This window comes from Pongo pygmaeus, chromosome 5, assembly GCF_028885625.2.
Source record: "Pongo pygmaeus isolate AG05252 chromosome 5, NHGRI_mPonPyg2-v2.0_pri, whole genome shotgun sequence".
Lineage (NCBI taxonomy): Eukaryota > Metazoa > Chordata > Mammalia > Primates > Hominidae > Pongo > Pongo pygmaeus.
This window is the reverse complement of record NC_072378.2, coordinates 27,793,726-27,812,589: the sequence shown is the minus strand read 5'-3', so window position 1 is coordinate 27,812,589 and position 18,864 is coordinate 27,793,726. Positions and strand designations below refer to the sequence as shown.

The window sequence follows — 18,864 nt, the reverse complement described above, 5'->3', positions numbered from 1 at the left end:
TAATCATTTAATAATAATAAACCAATCCATCAAAAGGACATGTGAATCTTAAACATTTATACATATGATAACTAAACTTCAAAATACATACAGAGAAATCTGGTAGAGATGAAAGAGGTAGGCATGCCATGATTATAGTTGATTTCAGCACCTCTTCTTCAATAATAGATAGAACAAATAGACAGGAAATCAGTAGGCATATAGAAGACTTGAACATTATCAACCTAAGTGATCTATTTGACATTTACAGAAGGCTCTACATAGCACCAGCAGAATATGCGTTCTTCTCAAGTGCACACAGAACATTTCCCACGTTCTAGAGTATAAAACATCTATCAATACAGTTAAAAGGATTCAAATCATAGCAACATATGTTCCCTGACAACAGGTTTTGTTGCAAGCCTGAGAGAATTTTAGTTCAGTTATAGATGTTTGCTTCTATGCCCTGCAGTTTATATTCCAAATTTCATAAATTCTAAGATGTATATTTTTTCACATTTAACTTCTCTTAAAAATTGCTGTTCATCTATAATCTATGACTTTTACAATCATGTTGGCCAGGTGACAGTCACAACATAGTTGCTAGTGCAATTATGAATTGCAGTGTGTGAAGTTCATTGTTACTCCTGATAGCCTAGCTGGCTAACTGGAATCCTCCATGTTTCAGTCAACAAATGATTTTAGGACCATTTATGAAAGGACTATGAGTCTGGGTTGTATCATGAAAACTTTGTTGATACTGTGAAAGAAAAATCAAAATTACTAAACTAAAGGGAAAAGTCAAGCTGGGAACTGCTCAGGGCAAACCTTCTCCCCCATTTTATTTAAAGTCATCCCTCTGCTCGCTGAGATAGATGCATATTCTGATTGCCTCCTTTGGCAAGGCTTATCAGAAACTCAAAAGAATGCAACAATTTATCTCTCACCTACCTGTGACCTGGAAGCCCCTACCTGATTTGAGTTGTCCCCGCCTATCTGGACGGAACCAGTGTTCTTCTTACATATATTGATTGATGTCTCATGTCTCCCTAAAATGTATAAAACAAAGTTGTGCCCCAACCACCTTCGGCACTTGTCGTCAGGACTTCCTGAGGCTGTGTCATGGATATGTGTCCTCAACCTTGGCAAAATAAACTTTCTAAATTAACTGAGACCTGTCTCAAAGTTGGGGGGTTCACAATACTTTCTGGTAAGCTCAAGAATGCAACAGCTTTTGTATTTGCAGAATAGGTACAGTAACTATTACTGGGTTACAGGGAATATTGTAAGGGTTCAGAAATTTAATGGTTCAGCACAATTCTTGGAACATACTAAGTTCTCACTGAGTATCTGCTACAATAATGTTTTAAATATTATTGTCCCTCAGTAGCAGGTAAAAACTGAGGCTCACATTGACACATACTTTGTAACAGGGAGTTCCAAAATTTGAATTCTGGCCAGTACCTCCAAATTCCAGTTGTTTGCCACTAAACCACTCTTTTCATATGTGTTAAAATTGTAATTGAATAACATCTTCTATTTAAGAAACAACTTATTCTTTTCAAAGAAATCACATTTCTTATCTCTTTGAACAGATGTTCTTATTTCCATTGGACACCGGCAGAAATTGAAACATGACAATTATCTAGTCAAGGTTTTCCAGCCAATCTAACACAGAAATGTCCTTTCCACTAGGGAAACACTATAGGTTAACTTGGTTTTTCACAGGAACACTTGAGCAAAAAAATGAGAATATCCGGATTGTTAAGCATGAAGAAAATTCTAAAAACAAGAAACAAAAGTTGATAAAAATGAGAGTCGCTCATGCCTGTAATCCCAGCACTTTTGGAGGCTGAGGAGGGCAGGTCATGAGGTCAGGAGTTTGAGACCAGCCTGGCCAGTATGGTGAAACCCCGTCTCTACTAATAATACAAAAATTAGCCGGGCATGGTGGCACATGCCTGTAGTCCCAGCTACTTGGGAGGCTGAGGCAGAAGAATTGCTTGAATCAGGGAGGTGGAGGTTGCAGTGAGTCAAGATCGTGCCACTACACACTCCAGCCTAGGTGACAAGAGCGAAGTTCCGTCTCAAAAAAAAAAAAAAGAAAAGAAAAGGAAGAAGAAGAAAGCCTCAAGTAAGCATGTGTACAACTTCAGTGAACACATTGTGCATGCAGCCCCTCCAAGAGCTGGCAGGGCCACTGTGCATGAGGACAGCCCACCCCAAGGGAACAATCAGGGGAAAAGGAATGCAACTCCCCAGAAGCATGCCAACATATAAAACTCCAAGTCAAATATCAAACAGTGCACTTGAATCTCTCGAGTCACCCACTTGGCCCTCTTCCAAGTGTACTTTACTTCCTTTAATTCCTCTCTAAAACGTTTTAATAAACGTTCTCTCCCAGGGCACAATGACTCATGCCTGTAATCCAAGCACTTTGGGAGGCCAAGGCAGGTGGACCACCTGAGGTCAGGAGTTCGAGTCCAGCCTAACCAATATGGTGAAACCCCACCTCTACTAAAAATACAAAAATCAGCTGGGCTTGGTGGTGTGTGCCTGTGGTCCAGCTCCTTGGGAGGCTGAGGCAGGAGAATTGCTTGAACCCAGGAGGCAGAGATTGCAGTGAGCCAAGATCGTGCCCACTGCACTCCAGCCTGGGCGACAGGTGAGACTCCATTTCAAAATAATAATAGCAATAATAATAATAAAACTTTCTCTCCTGCTCGAAACCTTGCCTCTATCTCTCCCTCCACCTTATGACCCTCAGTCTAATTCTTTCTTCTGAGAAACCAGGAGTTGAGATTGCTATAGACCTGTACCGATTTGACACTGCTAGTACCACAGCCAGCAAGGTATGGCAATGCCTTGATGGCATCACCTGAGAACTTGTTACAAATGCAAATTCTTGCATTCTATCCTGACATACTGCATTAGAAACTCTAGAGTTTGTGGCCCAAGTATCTGTGTGTAATAAGCCCTCCAGTTGATTCTGATGCATGCCAAAGTTTGAGAACCACTGGTTTAAACTACTTGAAAATTGAGCTGTTGTTAAATTGAATGCTGAGAAACCAACCAACATTGTGCCTTTCAAGTGTCTACCAGGTGAACAACACCATGCTAAAGGGTACAAATTTATTCATTCATTTGATGGGATTCAGGACATGCTACCCAAAATATGGCACCTTGGCATTTGAGAAAACATCAGAAGCAGGAAGGTCACTCTTTAACCTTCCTTTAAAGTAGGTCATAAAGTGAATTAATGAAGTATTAACTCTCACTTTCATTCCAGAGGTACCCTCCCTAAACCTGGAGGAAAGAAATGTCCTTATCTTGGCCAGGTGTGGTGGCTCACGCCTGTAATCCCAGCACTTTGGGAGGCCAAGGTGGGCGGATCACGAGGTCAGGAGATTGAGACCATCCTGGCTAACATGGTGAAACCCCGTCTCTATTAAAAATACAAAAAATTAGCTGGCCGTTGTGGCAGGCACCTGTAGTCCCAGCTACTCGGGAGGCTGAGGCAGGAGAATGACGTGAACCTGGGGGGCGGAGCTTGCAGTGAGCCGAGATAGCGCAACTGCACTCCAGCCTGGGCAACAGAGCAAGACTCCGTCTCAGAAAAAAAAAAAAAAAAAAAAAAAAAAGAAATGTCCTTCTCTTTGAAGACATAGGAATACAGAAGAATCTAAACAGGTCTGCTAAGATTCCCCCAGTTTATTACCATTAGACCATACCCCTTCTGTCCTACAATGATATTTCTCCCCAGCTATCCACTTCTTCATCAAACTTAGCATAGAAATACACAGGTATCTTTGAAATTTGTTTCTGAAGGCTTCTGTGTCACATAAAATCTAGAATAAATAAGTTTCTCTTGTTAATCTGTCTTTTGTTATAGGGGCCTCAGCCATGAACCTTGAGTTGGGTGAGGAAAAGATATTACTTTACTGATAAGTACTGAGCATCTACTAGGTTCCTGCATATTTTCAGAAATGGAAGATACAGCAGTAAACGAAACTGACAAAAATCCATTTCTTTTGGGGACACTTAATCTGGTGGACAGGAAATGAAGTGAAATTTATGATATGTCAGAAGGAACTAACTGCTAGGAAGAAAAATGCAAAGCAAGAAAGAGGGGTAGGGTGTGTACATCTCTCTGAAGGCAGATGTTGCTGTGTCAAATAGTGATCAGGCAAGCCTTCAGTGATGACATATGATTCACAGATGGACACTTAAAGGAGTAAAATTGAAGGTGAAAAACTTGCAGGAATTTCCTGGGGAAGAGGTTTATGGGCATAGGGAAGAGAAACTGCAAAGCCTGTACTGAGCCTGTGTGATATGGTTTGGCTGTGTCCCCACCCAGATCTCAACTTAAATTGTAGCTCCCATAATCCCCATGTGTCATTGGAGGGACCCAGTGGGAGGTAATTGAATCATGGGGGCAGTTTCCCCCATGCTGTTTTTGTGATAGTAAGTTCCCATGAGATCTGATGGTTTTTATAAGGGGCTTCCCTCTTCACTGTGCTCTCGTTTCTCTCTCCTGTCAGCATGTGAAGAGAGACGTGTTTGCTTTACGCCATGACTGAGAGTTTCCTGAGGCCTCCCCAGTCCTCAATTAAACCTCTTTCCTTTATAAAGTACCCAGCCTTGGGCAGTTCTTTATAGCAGCATGAGAACAGGCTAATACACTGTGGTTGGAAGGCTCTAAAGAATTACCTGGCTCTTCATTGGTTGAGGCACAATGAACAAGGCCTGGCGTGGGAGGAGACGAGGTATGTGTGGGAGGAGGCAGGCAAGTAGGGCCTCGTGGGTGATTTTCAGGAACACAGCTTGGTCTGTACCTACTTACACATTATCCGCTCCCCGTCCCCTTCTCATCTAAGCTGTTTCCCCAAGGGGGGCCTTCACAAAGGAGAGGCTGTTGTTCCTGAAGAGTAGGGGTGAGAATGAATGAATGAGCAGCATGAGAGATGGTACTGATGAAAACTACCTTTTTTTTCTTTCTTTTTTTTTTTGGAGACGGAGTTTTGCTCTTGTTGCCCAGGCTGGAGTGCAATGGTGCGATCTCGGCTCACTGCAATCTCCGCCTCCCGGGATCCAGCAATTCTCCTGCCTCAGCTTCCCGAGCAGCTGGGATTACAGACATGCGTCACTACGCCCGGCTAATTTTGTATTTTTAGTAGATACGGGGTTTCTCGATATTGGTCAAGCTGGTTTCGAACTCCGACCTCAGGTGATCCGCCTGCCTCGGCCGAAAACCACCTTTCAGGTTAAAAGAGGGAGAGCAGAGGCCCTAGAACTACTGGAGTACGGTTTCTAATGTTGCTGGTGGAGCAGTTCAGGTTCTTGACTTCACTGCACAAAATAATTTGAAAGTGAGTCCTAAGTAAAAGTAAAAAAAATTGCAAAGCGAAAGTACACTCTGATAGCTGATCAGAGAGTGCTGCTCAAAAGTGAGACAGTACTGGCTGACACTGGGCAAACTCGCCTCATAAGAGTCCTACATGATTATTCATGAAGGGGTAGGAGGACATTGCTATCAAACATGTTCTGGGTGGTCTCTTGGGTGTGCCTGCACTGTGGTTGTACATGCTAGCACATACATCGCATGTCTCATTAGCATGTTACATCTCCCCCTGGGGTGTATTTTTTACTAGTATAATGAGCATAGGTCAACTTAAGGACACACATCATGGGTTTCTGTGCGAGTATATTGGAGGATTCCCCCCCACTTTTTGCTCTTCTACTTCTTTGCTGCAGAATGCTCCAACCATAAGTCCAGGATGCGGCTGGTTTGTGCACTGTCAGGCAATTTGTCCTCTCCATTTATTTAGCAAGTTTGTTCTCCTTTAAGGGAAGCTATGACCACCGTATCTAACCTACCTCATTTAAACTAGGCTCCATATCTGAAACTGAATGCAGATATGTGTGTGCATGCACAGGATTCTAGGGAGCGAGTCCAGATCTTTCATCACTGTCTTACTCAGCTTGGGCTGCTATAAAAAACAGCATAGGCCAGGCTCCGTGGCTCACGCCTGTAATCCCAGCACTTTGGGAGGCCAAGGTGGGTGGATCACGAGGTCAGGAGTTCGAGAACAGCCTAACCAACATGGCGAAGCCCTGTCTCTATCAAATATACAAAAATTAGCCGGGCTTGTAGGCACGCACCTGTAATCCCAGCTACTCAGGAGGCTGAGGCAGGAGAATTGCTTGAACCCAGGAGATGGAGGTTGCAGTGGGCCGAGATTGCCCCACTGCACTCCAGCCTGGGTGACAGAGCGAGACTCCATCTCAAAAAAACAAACAAACAACAAACAACAACAAAAAAAACGCCACCATAGACTGGGTAGCTTAAACAGACATTTATTTCTCACAGTTCTGAGGCTGGAAAGCTCAAGGTGCCAGCACAGCCTGGTTCTGAAGTGGGTATTCTTCCTGGTTTGCAGACAGTTACCTCCATGACGTGTCCTCACATGGCAGAAAGAGGTAACATCTTTCCTGTATCTTCTTATAAGGGCACTAATTCCATTTATGAGGACTCAACCCTCATGACCTAATTACCTCCCAATTACCTCCAAATATGTCATATGGGGAACTGGGGCTTCAACATATGAATTTTGGAGAGACACAAACATTCACATTCTGTGAACCGAGGTCTTAAGAATCCCCACCCCTGCACAGAAAGATACCAAAACAAACAAGAAAGAAAGAAAGAAAGAAAAAAAGAAAGAAAGAAAAGGGAAGGAAAAGAATCCCCCACCCAAGACTTTCCCCAGAATATGGTCAGGAATATTAGACCAGTGCTTTCGGCATTGAGTAATGATGAGTTTTCAAAAGCAATTTTAACTTCTGAGTTTGGCCCTTACATTTGTACTCAGGTAAGGTTAAGCAGCAATCTACCTTAAAAAGGAAAAGATTGCTGGAAAAAATTGTGCTTCAGAGGAAAACTATAGCACATCTTTCTGTGTCATCTGATTCCGATTGTATGGGAGTTATTTTACAACTCTGCAAATTGTAGATAATGATGGCGATACAAAATTCTTCGTATGTATGGACATGCAAATTAATTCTGTACCGCGGTAGGGACAAAATGGACGGACATCTTCTTTAAATACGTTTGAGGAACATCTCACCAAAACAGTTTTGGCCTCATTTACACACCTATTTCAATATTCCTCATCTATAAATAGCGTCAGTTCTTTGGATTCTCCTTTGTGTATATGTGCTGCCGAAGCGAGCACTCTTTGGATTCTCCTTTGAACAGGTATCAACACCTCACCAATTACCTCATTAATGAGTTACATAAATTTTTTTACCCGGGTTCATTTTTATATTTGTATTAGAGTCATCATTGCGCCCGTTGTGGAAATTATTCTTCAATGAGACCTTTGCGCTCAGTTTGCCAGGAAGAAGTTTCCAGTGCCACCCCCACAACCATGACAACTGAAGCATAAGGTAAACCCATACAATTCTTAAATCCCCCACTGCCTCCCTTTTCTTTGGGGAGACCAGTGGAGAGCAACACTAGGTTCCTGTTTGCCTCCTCTTCCCTCTGGCTCCTCCCCTCCTCCCTCCTGTTTTGGCTCCTGCCTCTTTTATCTTTTGCTAGGGTTCTCTTCCTCCTTGGTCCTCCACTTCATTTTCTTTATTCTTCGTGCTCTTGTACCCCTTTTCTACCTCTCCCGTTCCCTCCAGAACCCACCTGGACTTTGAGCCTCCCATGGTCATAAAATGTCTTCTGTCTCCCAAGCAAACTAAGGAATTTGGCATCTCCCATAGCGCTTCCTGAAACTTAAGAGGCAGGAGCTTGGGAGCAGTCCGCAAGCGGATACCCAGGGCCCGGCAGCGGCGGACAGAGTCACCACAGGCGCCCGCGACCCGCCGGGCGGAGGTGCTGGCCCAGCCAGAGCAGAGCAGTCCAACAGCACCGCGGAGACCGTGCTGGAGCCGGGCCGCCCACACATGGGGCCAGCCTCCAGTGCTGCAGGAGACGCTTTGAAGTTACAGTGAAAAGGGATTTTTTTTCCTTCCTGAAAAGAAGGGAAGAAGGCTCTATTAAGAGGCTCTATTCAATAAGAACAGAAAGCTACCTAAGTATCTTTTTGAAAACACAGCCTATGGTACTGGATTCCTGAAAGACGACAAAGCATTCCTAGAAACGGTAAGACATATGCGTGCGCGAGGCATTGGTGGTTCAGTGGTAGAATTCTCGCCTGCCACGCGGGAGGCCCGGGTTCGATTCCCGGCCAATGCAATAGCAGCATTTTATTCTTTTTCAAAACTATGTATTCTATTTCAGAAGTTGGATATTTCCCTATACCTTTTTTTGCCTTACCCTTACATCCTGACTACATGATAAAGCAGGTAGGCCAGCGACAGGCTGTTTTCCTACAGAAACATCAAGGTTTTTTTTTTTGCTTTCAGAATGTTTGATACCAATACACGCTGAATTCATCCTCATGTTTGCAGCATGAATAGAACTAGTGGTCCTTGGTGGGGGGTGGAAATCAGATTTATTTAACCGTACCAAAAAACGAAAATCCCCACCAACTTTTGAGGAAAATCTCACAATGAATTCACTGCAAAGCCTTGTTGTTGCACAGAGCAGAGTGGCGCAGCGGAAGCGTGCTGGGCCCATAACCCAGAGGTCGATGGATCGAAACCATCCTCTGCTATGTTCATTTTTCTAAAAAGGTACTTAGGACATACTCTCACCAGCCTTTCTTCCCTTGCTAGCTCAATCAATACGAAAAGTGACAGCAAGTGGAAGTATTCACATTCCTTCGAGGAGAAAATCAGGAAGCAGCTTTCAGTTAAGAAATCAGAGGTACCCTATCTTACAGAGCGGGAATTGATACTAAGTCCATGAGCTGAAATATCTCCACCTCTGCATACTACCATTTTGTGAACTATAATTTAAGTTTAGAGTTCCAAGTTTATAGGTAGTTAATTTTTAGAGATTCAGTTAAAGAGAATTGGAAGTATTTATTTTATTTTTATTATTTTATATATTTTATTTTATATTTTATTTGAGACAGGGCCTCACTCTGTCACTCAGGCTGGAGTGCAAGTGGTGCTATCATAGCTCACTGCAACTTCGAACTCGTGGGCTTAAGCAGCCTTCTGAGTAGCTGGAACTACAGGTGCCCCCCACCTAGCCCAGCTGAATTTTTGTTTTTTGGAGAGATGGAGGGTGGGAGGAAAGTGTCTCACTTTTTTTGCCCAGTCTGGTCTCGAACTCCTGCGCTGAGATTATCCTGCCTCGGCCTCCCAAAGTATTGGGATTACAGGCGTGAACCCTCTCACCAGACCATGAAGTTATTTTGAGTAACAACTCTTCCAAAAAATGTCTTGCTCCTAGTCTGTTTTCTTCCTTAGCACTTATTACTATGCAGCATATTGTGTCTTTATTCATTTAGTATTTTCTCTCTCATGGGAAGTAAATTTACAAGGACAGATTTTTGTGTTTTGGCATTGTGGTTGCCATCATACCTAGAACAAGGCCTGGTACATCTTAGATACTGGTGAGTTGGTAAATATTAGCTAATAGTCACAATTTCCAATTCACCAAACCGAAACTTCAGTATTCCTCATTACTCATCATCTTATTTTACCTTTTAAAAAAGTATAGAAGAGTTCAAAAGTGACCACACGGATTTGATCTATTATTTAACATCATGACATATAAACTACAGGTCTCTTTTATATTTAGAGAAAAGAGGAAAACACTCATGAAATTTAAGTATTCTTCAACTCCATCCCCAGACCTGTTATCGACTTTCTCACGGCAAGTCTATTATGACTTTGATGTTCATCTGTCCCGTTTCATTTTCACTCTTGCTTATATATAGGCCCATGGCAATACAATTTTTTTCTGAGACGGTCTTGCTCTGTTGCCCAGGCTGGAGTGCCATGGCACCATCTCAGCTCACTGCAACCTCCACTTCGCGGGTTCAAGCAATTCTGCTGACTCAGCCTCCTAAGTAGATGGGATTACAGGTGCGCACCACCACTCCTAGCTAATTTTTTTTTATTTTTAATAAAGACGGGGTTTCACCATGTTGGCCAGGGTGGTCTCAAACTCCAGCACTGTTCTTGATAAGAAACTTTCTAATCGCACAGATAATCAGAGGCACATGTGATTTATCTAAAAAAAAAAAAAAAAGCCAAGAAAAATGGAACTTTATTTTGTATTTTCTCCTGGATCCTATTTAAGAAATGAATTTTCAGTTTGTTCTTGGATATTATGACTATAGACAGAGCCTCCTTGCAAAGTAGTGAATTCAAAAGAGAGCAGCTATATAAAGATAGTCGTTTTGTAAAGACAGACACTTTGGGGCCTCAGAGCACACTGTCACTGTATTGTGAAAGTTGTCAGAATCAAAATGTAATCACTAATGTTAAGAAAACTCTGACAAATAAAGCCCAGGAAGGCCATGAGGAGTGGGTTTTTATATTTGTATGTCTGATCATAAAAACTATCACAAAACATTGTAAAAACCACAACCTTGTATAAAGGCCCTTGCAAATTTACACAAAAATATTTTTATAAGGACATCCATCCAGTAACTGTCTGTCTAACCTTGAACTGGTGTTACCTTTGTTATTGATCTTGTCGATGAAAAGAGTCAAACCCTGTAAAATATTTGAAGAGATTTATTCTGAGCCAAATATGACCATGACCTGTGACACACCCATCAGGAGGTCCTAAGAACATGTGCCCAAGATGGTCGGGGCGCAGCTTGGTTTTATGCATTTTAGGGAGGCAGGAGACATCAATCAAATACATTTAAGAAATACATTGGTTTGGTCCAGAAAGGCAGGACGCCCAGGCGGGGCAGGAGTGTTGGGGTGGGGGGTCGGGGTGGGGTGCTTCCACGCTACAGGTGAATTTAAACATTTTCTGGTTGACAATTGGTTGAATTTATCTGAAGACCTGGGATTGATAGAAAGGGAGTGTTCAGGTTAAGAAAAAGATTGTGGAGTCCAAGTTCTTTTGAAGTCTTACAGTGGCTGCCCTTAGAGACAATAGATGACAACAAATGTTTCCTATTCAGATCTTAGTTAATCTCTTTAGGATTGGGAGGGTCTGGAAGAAAAAGATCTAGCTATGCTAATAGAGATTCTTTACAGACACAAATTTTCCCCCACACAAAAAAACAACTTTGCAGGGCCATTTCAAAATATGGCAAAGAAACATGTTTTTTGGTGTAAAATATTTTGATTTTCTTCCTTGTCTCATAATGTTTTATGCCAGAGTCAGGTTGGAAAGTAAGTCATAATGTATAGGGTTAAATAAAACCCATCTGATGAGAATTTATGATTTGTAGGGCATGACTCCCCAGACCCCTTAGATGGGAATTTGGGCAAGATAAAAATCAGTTTAGTTCTCAATCTTTAAGTCAAGGATAATTCTTTCTAAACAATTATGTAAATAACTGATTTTTTAACCTTGTCTTTTTTACCTTCTTATATACTCACCTTGTTTACTCTGGCATGCATATTCCCACTACAATGCTCTATTCCCCCAAAATATATTTTCTTTTAGAGAGCCTCCCTCTGTTATTTAGGTTGGCAGTGTAGAACTACTTTTTCCATGATTGAAACAAATCTTATCACATGTCACATTTGTTAGTGATAGCTTCATGTGATCCATATGGAGGAGATCTATTTTCAGAAGCCAACTATTTCTTCTGGAAGAGACTTTGGAAATCACTTTTAGTTGAGGAAAAAGAGACCAGGAAGAACAGACAATCCAGTAAATTACATAAAATGAGGTGATGGTAGCCAGGGTGAGTAGTGGATAGAACTTAAACTTTCTAATTCCTCAAATTATTAGTCCTCAGTTCCCCATTTTAATCTTTTGGATGCCAACTAAAGAGGTTTTCAAACCTCAGAATTTCTTACAGACGCCTGGAAACTCCTTATGTGGGAGACTATTTCTCTGGCCAAGAACTGGTCAGGTTTGGAGGAAAAGGGTACTGAGACTAGCTTTCCTCTCTCCCCACCTCCTTTCTACATTCATCACTCGGAATCATTCAGCATTTTATCAACTCTCTACAACTTAAATTCTTTCTCTATTTAAATAGAGGAGTAAGGAGAAAGAGGAGTTGGAGCGACCTAGGAAGAGTACAATAATGAAAACAGGAATGGACTTTCAGAATAGATAGTGGCCTATCTGGGGGAGGAGCCAATTTCTAGTCTCTTCTCAGTTCCAATTCTGTTGCTGTTAATCTTCCCAAGATAGATAAAAATTGCTAGGAAGGATTTTCGTGATTAATTGACTTCCTTCTCCTGGAGAATCTGCATTTAGTCAAATAAAGGAGATTCAGAAAAAGCCCCTCTCTGTGCATTTGCTATTTCCCAAATAACTTTAGTGTGAAGTAATCAGCATAACAATGAGGCATACTTTGGGATGATATTTCCTGGACTCCTTCAGTATACATTATAGAGGCAAGGGGCCAGGCACGGTGGCTCACACATGAAAATCCCAGCTTTCAGAGGCCAAGGTGGGCGGATCACTTGAGTCCAGGAGTTCCAGACCAGCCTGACCAACATGGTGAAACCCCTTCTACGAAAAGTACAAAAATTATCTGGGCATGGTGGTGCATACCTGTGGTCCCAGCTACTTGGGAGGCTGAGACATGAGGCTTAAGCTTGGGAGGTGAAGATTGCAGTGAGCCGGGATCATGCCACTGCATTCCAGCCTCAGCAACAGAGTAGAGTGAAGGCAAAAAAAGAAAAAGAAAGAAAAACTCCTTGAATTACATTACAGAGTAAAGGAAAGCTTCCCCTTCACTCTCTGAATGTTTGCTGAAAATCACTGACTAAAGGCAGATTAATAGGAGAAAAAAAATTATTTGATCATAGTTGTACCTGACATGGGAGCCCTTCAAAATGAAGGCCTAAAGATACAGGAGAAATTGTCCATTGTTTTTAAGGTTCCATAAAGTATGGACAGCCTTGTAGAAATGATTGGACATGAAGGGTAGGATCTAATGATAGTAAACAGAGTAGGGAAACGCAGCAAGGCCTGTCTGTCCAGATTCTTCTTGGCCTCTCTGAGCAGCATTCCTTCCTTCTGAGTATGGGGCAGGTCCCTCTCTGGAATAGGGGTCTTATGACCTACAGTCAAACAAGGTAGGGCAGATAATTTCTGACCATAAATGGCCAGTTTTCATACAAAAAGCCTTGGGAAATGGGGTGGGTGAGGGGAGCTAGAGTAATATTTGTAGGTTTTACGGCTGGCTTTGGGGAAAAAGGATTCTGGTTTTTATGACCTGCCTTGGGGAAGAGAGATTCTAGTTTCTGTGGCTAACCTTGAGGGAGAATGATAGATCAGAGACAGAAGGGCAGGAGGTCAGGGAAAAGCTTCTGCTTCTGAGGCTGCTGCTGAGGGCTTCATTTTGGGTTATAGTTTTCTGAGCCCCAACAATATATCAAAACATCACACTCTCTGTCAAAAATGTATACAATTATGATTTGTCAATTAAGAATAATATTAATAATAAAAAATAGTGTTACAGCTCTTTTAGAATTTGTCTAGCAGGCCTTCTGGTTTTCGCTGGGACGTCCCCACCCCCACAAAGAATAACATTAATAAAACAATAAGACAAATATAACATAAATAGAAAAGAACAGGTTTATTTACCCAGGTAACTACTAAATCTACAATGAACAACTCCGAACATCTTTCCCCACTTTTACCTCATAGCTGTGAGAACTGAGTTTTTTGTTTTTTCTTTTAGTTCACTTTATCTGTTTACTTAACTGGCAGAAAATAACTCTTGAATGCCTGATGTATGTGAGGCCTGATGCTTTATCCAGAGGGGCCAAGTGAGGAATGAATTATTTTCAGCTGAGAATTTAGAAAGTTGGGAAGGCTGGAGCATTTGATCTGGGCCCTGATGGCAGAAAGAGCAGCTTGGTGAAAAGCTTGTCATGGATACAGGAATCTTTGTTAATGTCCAGAGATCTCAACTTCAAGGATGAAGGGCTTCATGAGATCTCTACTTTAGAGGTGAAGGACTTGATGAAGTCAACAGACTTTTTTTTAATAGTCTGTACCATGATATAAATTTTTTATTAGCTGTCATTATTGAAAATTTATATTTCATATTAAGCTGCATATACTCTTGAAAAATTGGAAGTCACACTGTCCTTGTGCTTGCATTGCTAGAAGGGAGAAATCAGTGAAATCAAATTGCACAGGTTTTGTCTTCAGTTCTCAATTTCCCACTGGTCCTGTTAGTTTCCATATTAGTTGGCATTTATCAATATGCTTGTGCTATGGTTGTTCTTACAGCAGATTTAAGAAAACAGTGAAATATATCTTGGTCAATTATCTCTATCAAAACTGGAAAAATGAAATATGTCAGAAGTCTGTGTGTTTCAAGAAAAATGGCAAATAGCACCTCTCTTTATAGAGATAAGGCATGATTTTTAATATCCAGCTGTTTTTGCTCTAATGTGCTGGGCCTTTGTGAGCAACTGACTTTTAACTTCTGTTTAAGGAATATCGTAACTGTCACCTTATCTGCAAATTAAGCTAAATGTAGATATTTTATAAAGGAGAACTTGGAATAGAAAGTTGGGATGAAAGCATGGAAAATGGTCTTAAGTGCTGTTATGGTCTTAAGTCATTGTGTTCCCTCAAAACTTAGACCAGGTGCAGTGGCTCGCGCCTGTAATCCCAGAACTTTGGGAGTCCAAGATCAGCCTGGACAACATGGTGAAACCCTGTCTGTACTAAAAACACAAAAATTAGCTGGGCGCGGTGGCAGGTGCCTGTCTGTAGTTCAGCTACTCGGGAGGTTGAGGCAGAAGAATCACTTGAACCCAGGAGGTGGAAGTTGCAGTGAGCCGAGATTGCGCCACTGCACTCCAGCCTGGGCGACAGAGTGAGACTCTGTCTCAAAAAACAAAACAAAACAAAACAACTTCATGTTGAAGTCCCAAACCTCAGTGTGGTTGGTATTTGAAGACAGGGCCTTTAAACAGATAATTAAGGTTAAATTGAGTTGTAATCTAATAGAACTAGAAAGCATGATCGTATTATTATTTATTTTAGAGTATAAAGCATTTTGGCTTTTTTTATTTGTTTATTTCTTTTGGACAGCTCTGACCAGATCACAAAACTCAACAGGACTTTCTCCCTTACCCACTCCTCGCTCTTCCTATTTAGCTCCCCCGCCCCCCTCCCGCTCCCTTTTAACCTCCGCACTAACGACTCTTGAAGAAGCTTGAATCCTGCAATTAAAAGGAGTGAAAAATGGAAACCCTACCCTAGCCCACTGACTCAGCAGAGTTAAGAAGAAAGCATTTTAACTGCTGGAAAACACAACGCCTTGAACTTGTGCTTTTTTGCCACAAGATGGCAGGAGAAGGCCACACGTACTCTCTCACCCACTCGGAGGCTAATCAACCCTCACATGTTCTCTCAAGGAGGCGGGATGGATGGGCAGGGAGAAACCAATCTCGAAAAAGAGAGCGAAGAGGAATGAAAGGAGGGGACAAATGTGATGCCAAGTTAAAGAACATGATGAAATCAGGGGACTTCTCTCCAAGTAGCTTAGCTTGTCTATAAGCTCTGTCGCCAAGCCCGAGGCGCCAAACTTTAATGACAAGGTACAGGGACTGGGGAAGAGAACATTTTAGGGAAGTGAACGGCAAATCCTACAATGTATTTTGCACGACCCGCTAACCAAGTGGCATAATTCGGGGCTGTTTGTCACCTGTGACGGAGACGAGACTATTCGTCCGATAGCCTTTCACCCATAGCTGCAAAGGAAGTGACGTCAGGAAAATAAAGGAAAAGTTAAGGGGTGATTTTAAAGCCTGGAGTGGAATTGTGGAGGGGCTTGCTATTTTGCTGCTAAAGGAAAGATTTACAATAGAAGTAATTTATTGAAGAGGGGATAACGCAGTGGCAGAGGATGCAATGCTATGAGAATTCAGGCACTGTTGAGAAGAGGGGATCATGCCTTGAAAAGTCTCCACTCCCTTGTACTCGCACGCTCTTGATTTACCTCCCATTTCTGTGATCTCTTCTGGGGTCCGCTTCTCTTTAAATGCGGGGTTCTCCAACTTCTGTCTCAGAATTCCTAATCATGAACTTTAAAATCCCAGCCTGAATGCTGCCCCCGCCCCAGCTAATCCTGGCATACCTCCCTCCCCGAGGCCAACTGATTAACATTGCAAAAAAGCGGCTTTCCCAAGTTGCCGGGTTCTTTGTTCAACATTTTATCCTAAAGGAGCTTCCTTAGTCTTTAATGTTTCCCGTCCCGCTTTGACACCAGTAATTTCAACCCACCCTAACATATCTGCGGCTATGGCAGACGTGATGTTACAGTGCCTATTATCTAGAGTGTATGGAAAATGGACACCGGTAAGTCAACGTCACCCAGGATCCGTACAACAGCAGAAAGTGGGACGGTTAATTCACAGCTTCCGGCTCTTGGCGCCAGAGTCCGATGCACTCCTGCAGATAACGGAAAATTCATTTCCATTCCGAGAGAACCTCTTCGAAAAACACAACCCGGATGAGACTATCTGGCAAATTGCAGCCCTTGGCGGGCTTTTCAAATAGAGCGTTGACCAATCAAAGAAGGGGGACGTTACAGGCACTGAAAGAATAACCGGGCCGGGCGCGATGGCTCACGCCAGTTATCCCAATATTTTGGGAGGCCAAGATAGGTGGATCACGAAGTCAGGAGTTCGAGACTAGCCTGGCCAAGACGGTAAAACTCCGTCTCTACTAAAAATGCAATAATTAGTCGGGCACGGTGGCGGGCGCCTGTAATCCCAGCTACTTAGAAGACCGAGGCAGAATTGGTTGAACCCGGGAGGCGGAGCTTGCAGTGAGCCGAGATCGCGCCACTGCACTCTATCCTGGGAGACAGCAAGACTCCGTCTCAAAAAAAAAAAAAAAAAAAAAAAAAAAGGCAAGAGTAACCGAAAACCGAAAGCAAACTTGTAATTATAGCTTAAAGCACAACTGCAAGCATTTTTCCCCAAGGATATCCAAGAACCCAAGCTAAATTTGTCTGATGGAGCGTCTATACTCACACGCAAAAAGCTTAGGGACCTTAGCTTACCGTTTCCAGCCGTCTTCCCTCCTAATAGAGGCCGGCCGGAGCCCACCCAAAAGACTACAAGCAAAATGCACCGGCTCTTTCTCTGGAAGCGTGAGTGGCTCTGAAAAGAGCCTTTGGATTGTCGGCAGCTGCGAGAGCTCACTTGGAGCTGGTGTACTTGGTGACGGCCTTTGTGCCCTCGGACACGGCGTGCTTGGCCAGCTCCCCGGGCAGCAGCAGGCGCACGGCCGTCTGGATCTCCCTGGAGGTGATGGTCGAGCGCTTGTTGTAATGAGCCAGGCGGGAAGCCTCGCCAGCGATGCGTTCAAAGATGTCATTGACGAAGGAGTTCATGATGCCCATGGCCTTCGATGAGATCCCGGTGTCGGGATGGACCTGCTTCAGCACCTTGTACACGTAGATAGAGTAACTCTCTTTGCGGCTGCGCTTGCGCTTCTTGCCATCCTTTTTCTGGGCCTTGGTTACGGCTTTCTTGGAGCCCTTTTTGGGAGCTGGAGCGGATTTAGCTGGGTCAGGCATGGCGGAGGAGAATGAAAGAACACTCAAAAAACAAGAATGAGGACGAGCTGGGTTATGCCCTATTTATTTACAAGTCTATATGCAGATGAGATTGAGAAACTCTTCTGTCTGATTGGAAGTTACTCAGATGACGTCAATATCAATATAGTCCAATCAAAACACGTATATTCAGAAACCTCATTTGCATTAAGTGAGAGCTGCAAGCTTAGCCAATGGCCCAGCTTCTTTTTCGCGCCCAGCAGCTGCTATAAAATGCGCGTCCCTGTAGTTTCCTTCCACTCACTTTCTGACTTAGGCCACAGGTTGTTTTACCATGTCTGGACGTGGCAAGCAGGGCGGCAAGGCTCGTGCCAAGGCCAAAACCCGCTCCTCTAGAGCCGGGCTCCAATTTCCCGTAGGGCGAGTGCACCGCCTGCTCCGCAAGGGCAACTATGCTGAGCGAGTGGGGGCCGGCGCGCCGGTTTACCTGGCGGCGGTGCTGGAGTACCTGACTGCCGAGATCCTGGAACTGGCGGGCAACGCAGCCCGCGACAACAAAAAGACCCGCATCATCCCGCGCCACTTGCAGCTGGCCATCCGCAACGACGAGGAGCTCAACAAGCTGCTTGGTAAAGTTACCATCGCTCAGGGCGGTGTTCTGCCTAACATCCAGGCCGTACTGCTCCCCAAGAAGACTGAGAGCCACCACAAAGCTAAGGGCAAGTAAAAATGTAAACTTGTAAGACAAAAGGCTCTTTTCAGAGCCACCCACCATTTCTACGGAAGAACTGAGCACTCTGTTCTCCCAACCTATCAGAAATTTGTGGCCGAGTTCAAGCACTGAGGTCATTAGTTTTCTATTGGGTAAAATATAGATATTGAATCAGGCCTAGTAAATACTATCCAACTGCTACATTACAACATGAAAGCACCTTCCTTCGTTGTCCCCTCCCCACAAACTGTCCTGGGTCTTTAAAAAACTTGGGGCCGGGCGCGGTGGTTTACGCGTGCTTATCATTTTGGGAGACTGAGGCAGGTGGGTGGGGAGGGGAGAAATCTCTTGGGACCTGGAGTTCGAGACCACCCTGATAAAGAGACCCATGCCTTTTTTTAAAAAAAAGAAAGGGCTGGGCTCGGTGGCTCACGCCTGTAATCCCAGCACTTTGGGAGGCCGAGGAGGGTGTATCACAAGGTCAAGAGATCGAGACCACCCTGGCCAACATGGTGAAACCCCATCCCTACTAAAAACACAAAAATTAGCCGGCTGTGGTGGCGAGCGCTACTAGGGAGGCTGAGG

The 18,864-nt window shown here is 43.4% G+C and overlaps 2 protein-coding genes and 3 non-coding genes across 5 annotated transcripts; 4 read left to right on the top strand and 1 right to left on the bottom strand.

Moving 5' to 3' along the window:
* The first annotated feature begins 8,156 nt into the window (after positions 1-8,156).
* TRNAG-GCC (transfer RNA glycine (anticodon GCC)) lies at positions 8,157-8,227 on the top strand. Its single transcript has one exon. It is a non-coding gene; the product is annotated as a tRNA-Gly (tRNA).
* A 349-nt stretch (positions 8,228-8,576) lies between these two features.
* Positions 8,577-8,648, top strand: TRNAM-CAU (transfer RNA methionine (anticodon CAU)). Its single transcript has one exon. It is a non-coding gene; the product is annotated as a tRNA-Met (tRNA).
* Positions 8,649-13,488: 4,840 nt separating this feature from the next.
* On the top strand, positions 13,489-13,550 carry LOC129039745 (U7 small nuclear RNA). The gene has a single exon (XR_008503448.1). It is a non-coding gene; the product is annotated as a U7 small nuclear RNA (small nuclear RNA).
* Positions 13,551-17,207: 3,657 nt separating this feature from the next.
* Positions 17,208-17,588, bottom strand: LOC129039245 (histone H2B type 1-O). The gene has a single exon (XM_054492848.2). It carries the CDS (start codon positions 17,586-17,588, stop codon positions 17,208-17,210), a length of 381 nt encoding a protein of 126 aa, XP_054348823.1.
* A 313-nt stretch (positions 17,589-17,901) lies between these two features.
* Positions 17,902-18,294, top strand: LOC129039244 (histone H2A type 1). The gene has a single exon (XM_063665899.1). It carries the CDS (start codon positions 17,902-17,904, stop codon positions 18,292-18,294), a length of 393 nt encoding a protein of 130 aa, XP_063521969.1.
* The last annotated feature ends 570 nt before the right edge of the window (positions 18,295-18,864 follow it).

Bases quoted from the DNA above. Each gene is read 5' to 3' on its own strand.
- LOC129039244 (XM_063665899.1), top strand. From the start codon at position 17,902: ATGTCTGGACGTGGCAAGCAGGGCGGCAAGGCTCGTGCCAAGGCCAAA.
- LOC129039245 (XM_054492848.2), bottom strand. From the start codon at position 17,588: ATGCCTGACCCAGCTAAATCCGCTCCAGCTCCCAAAAAGGGCTCCAAG.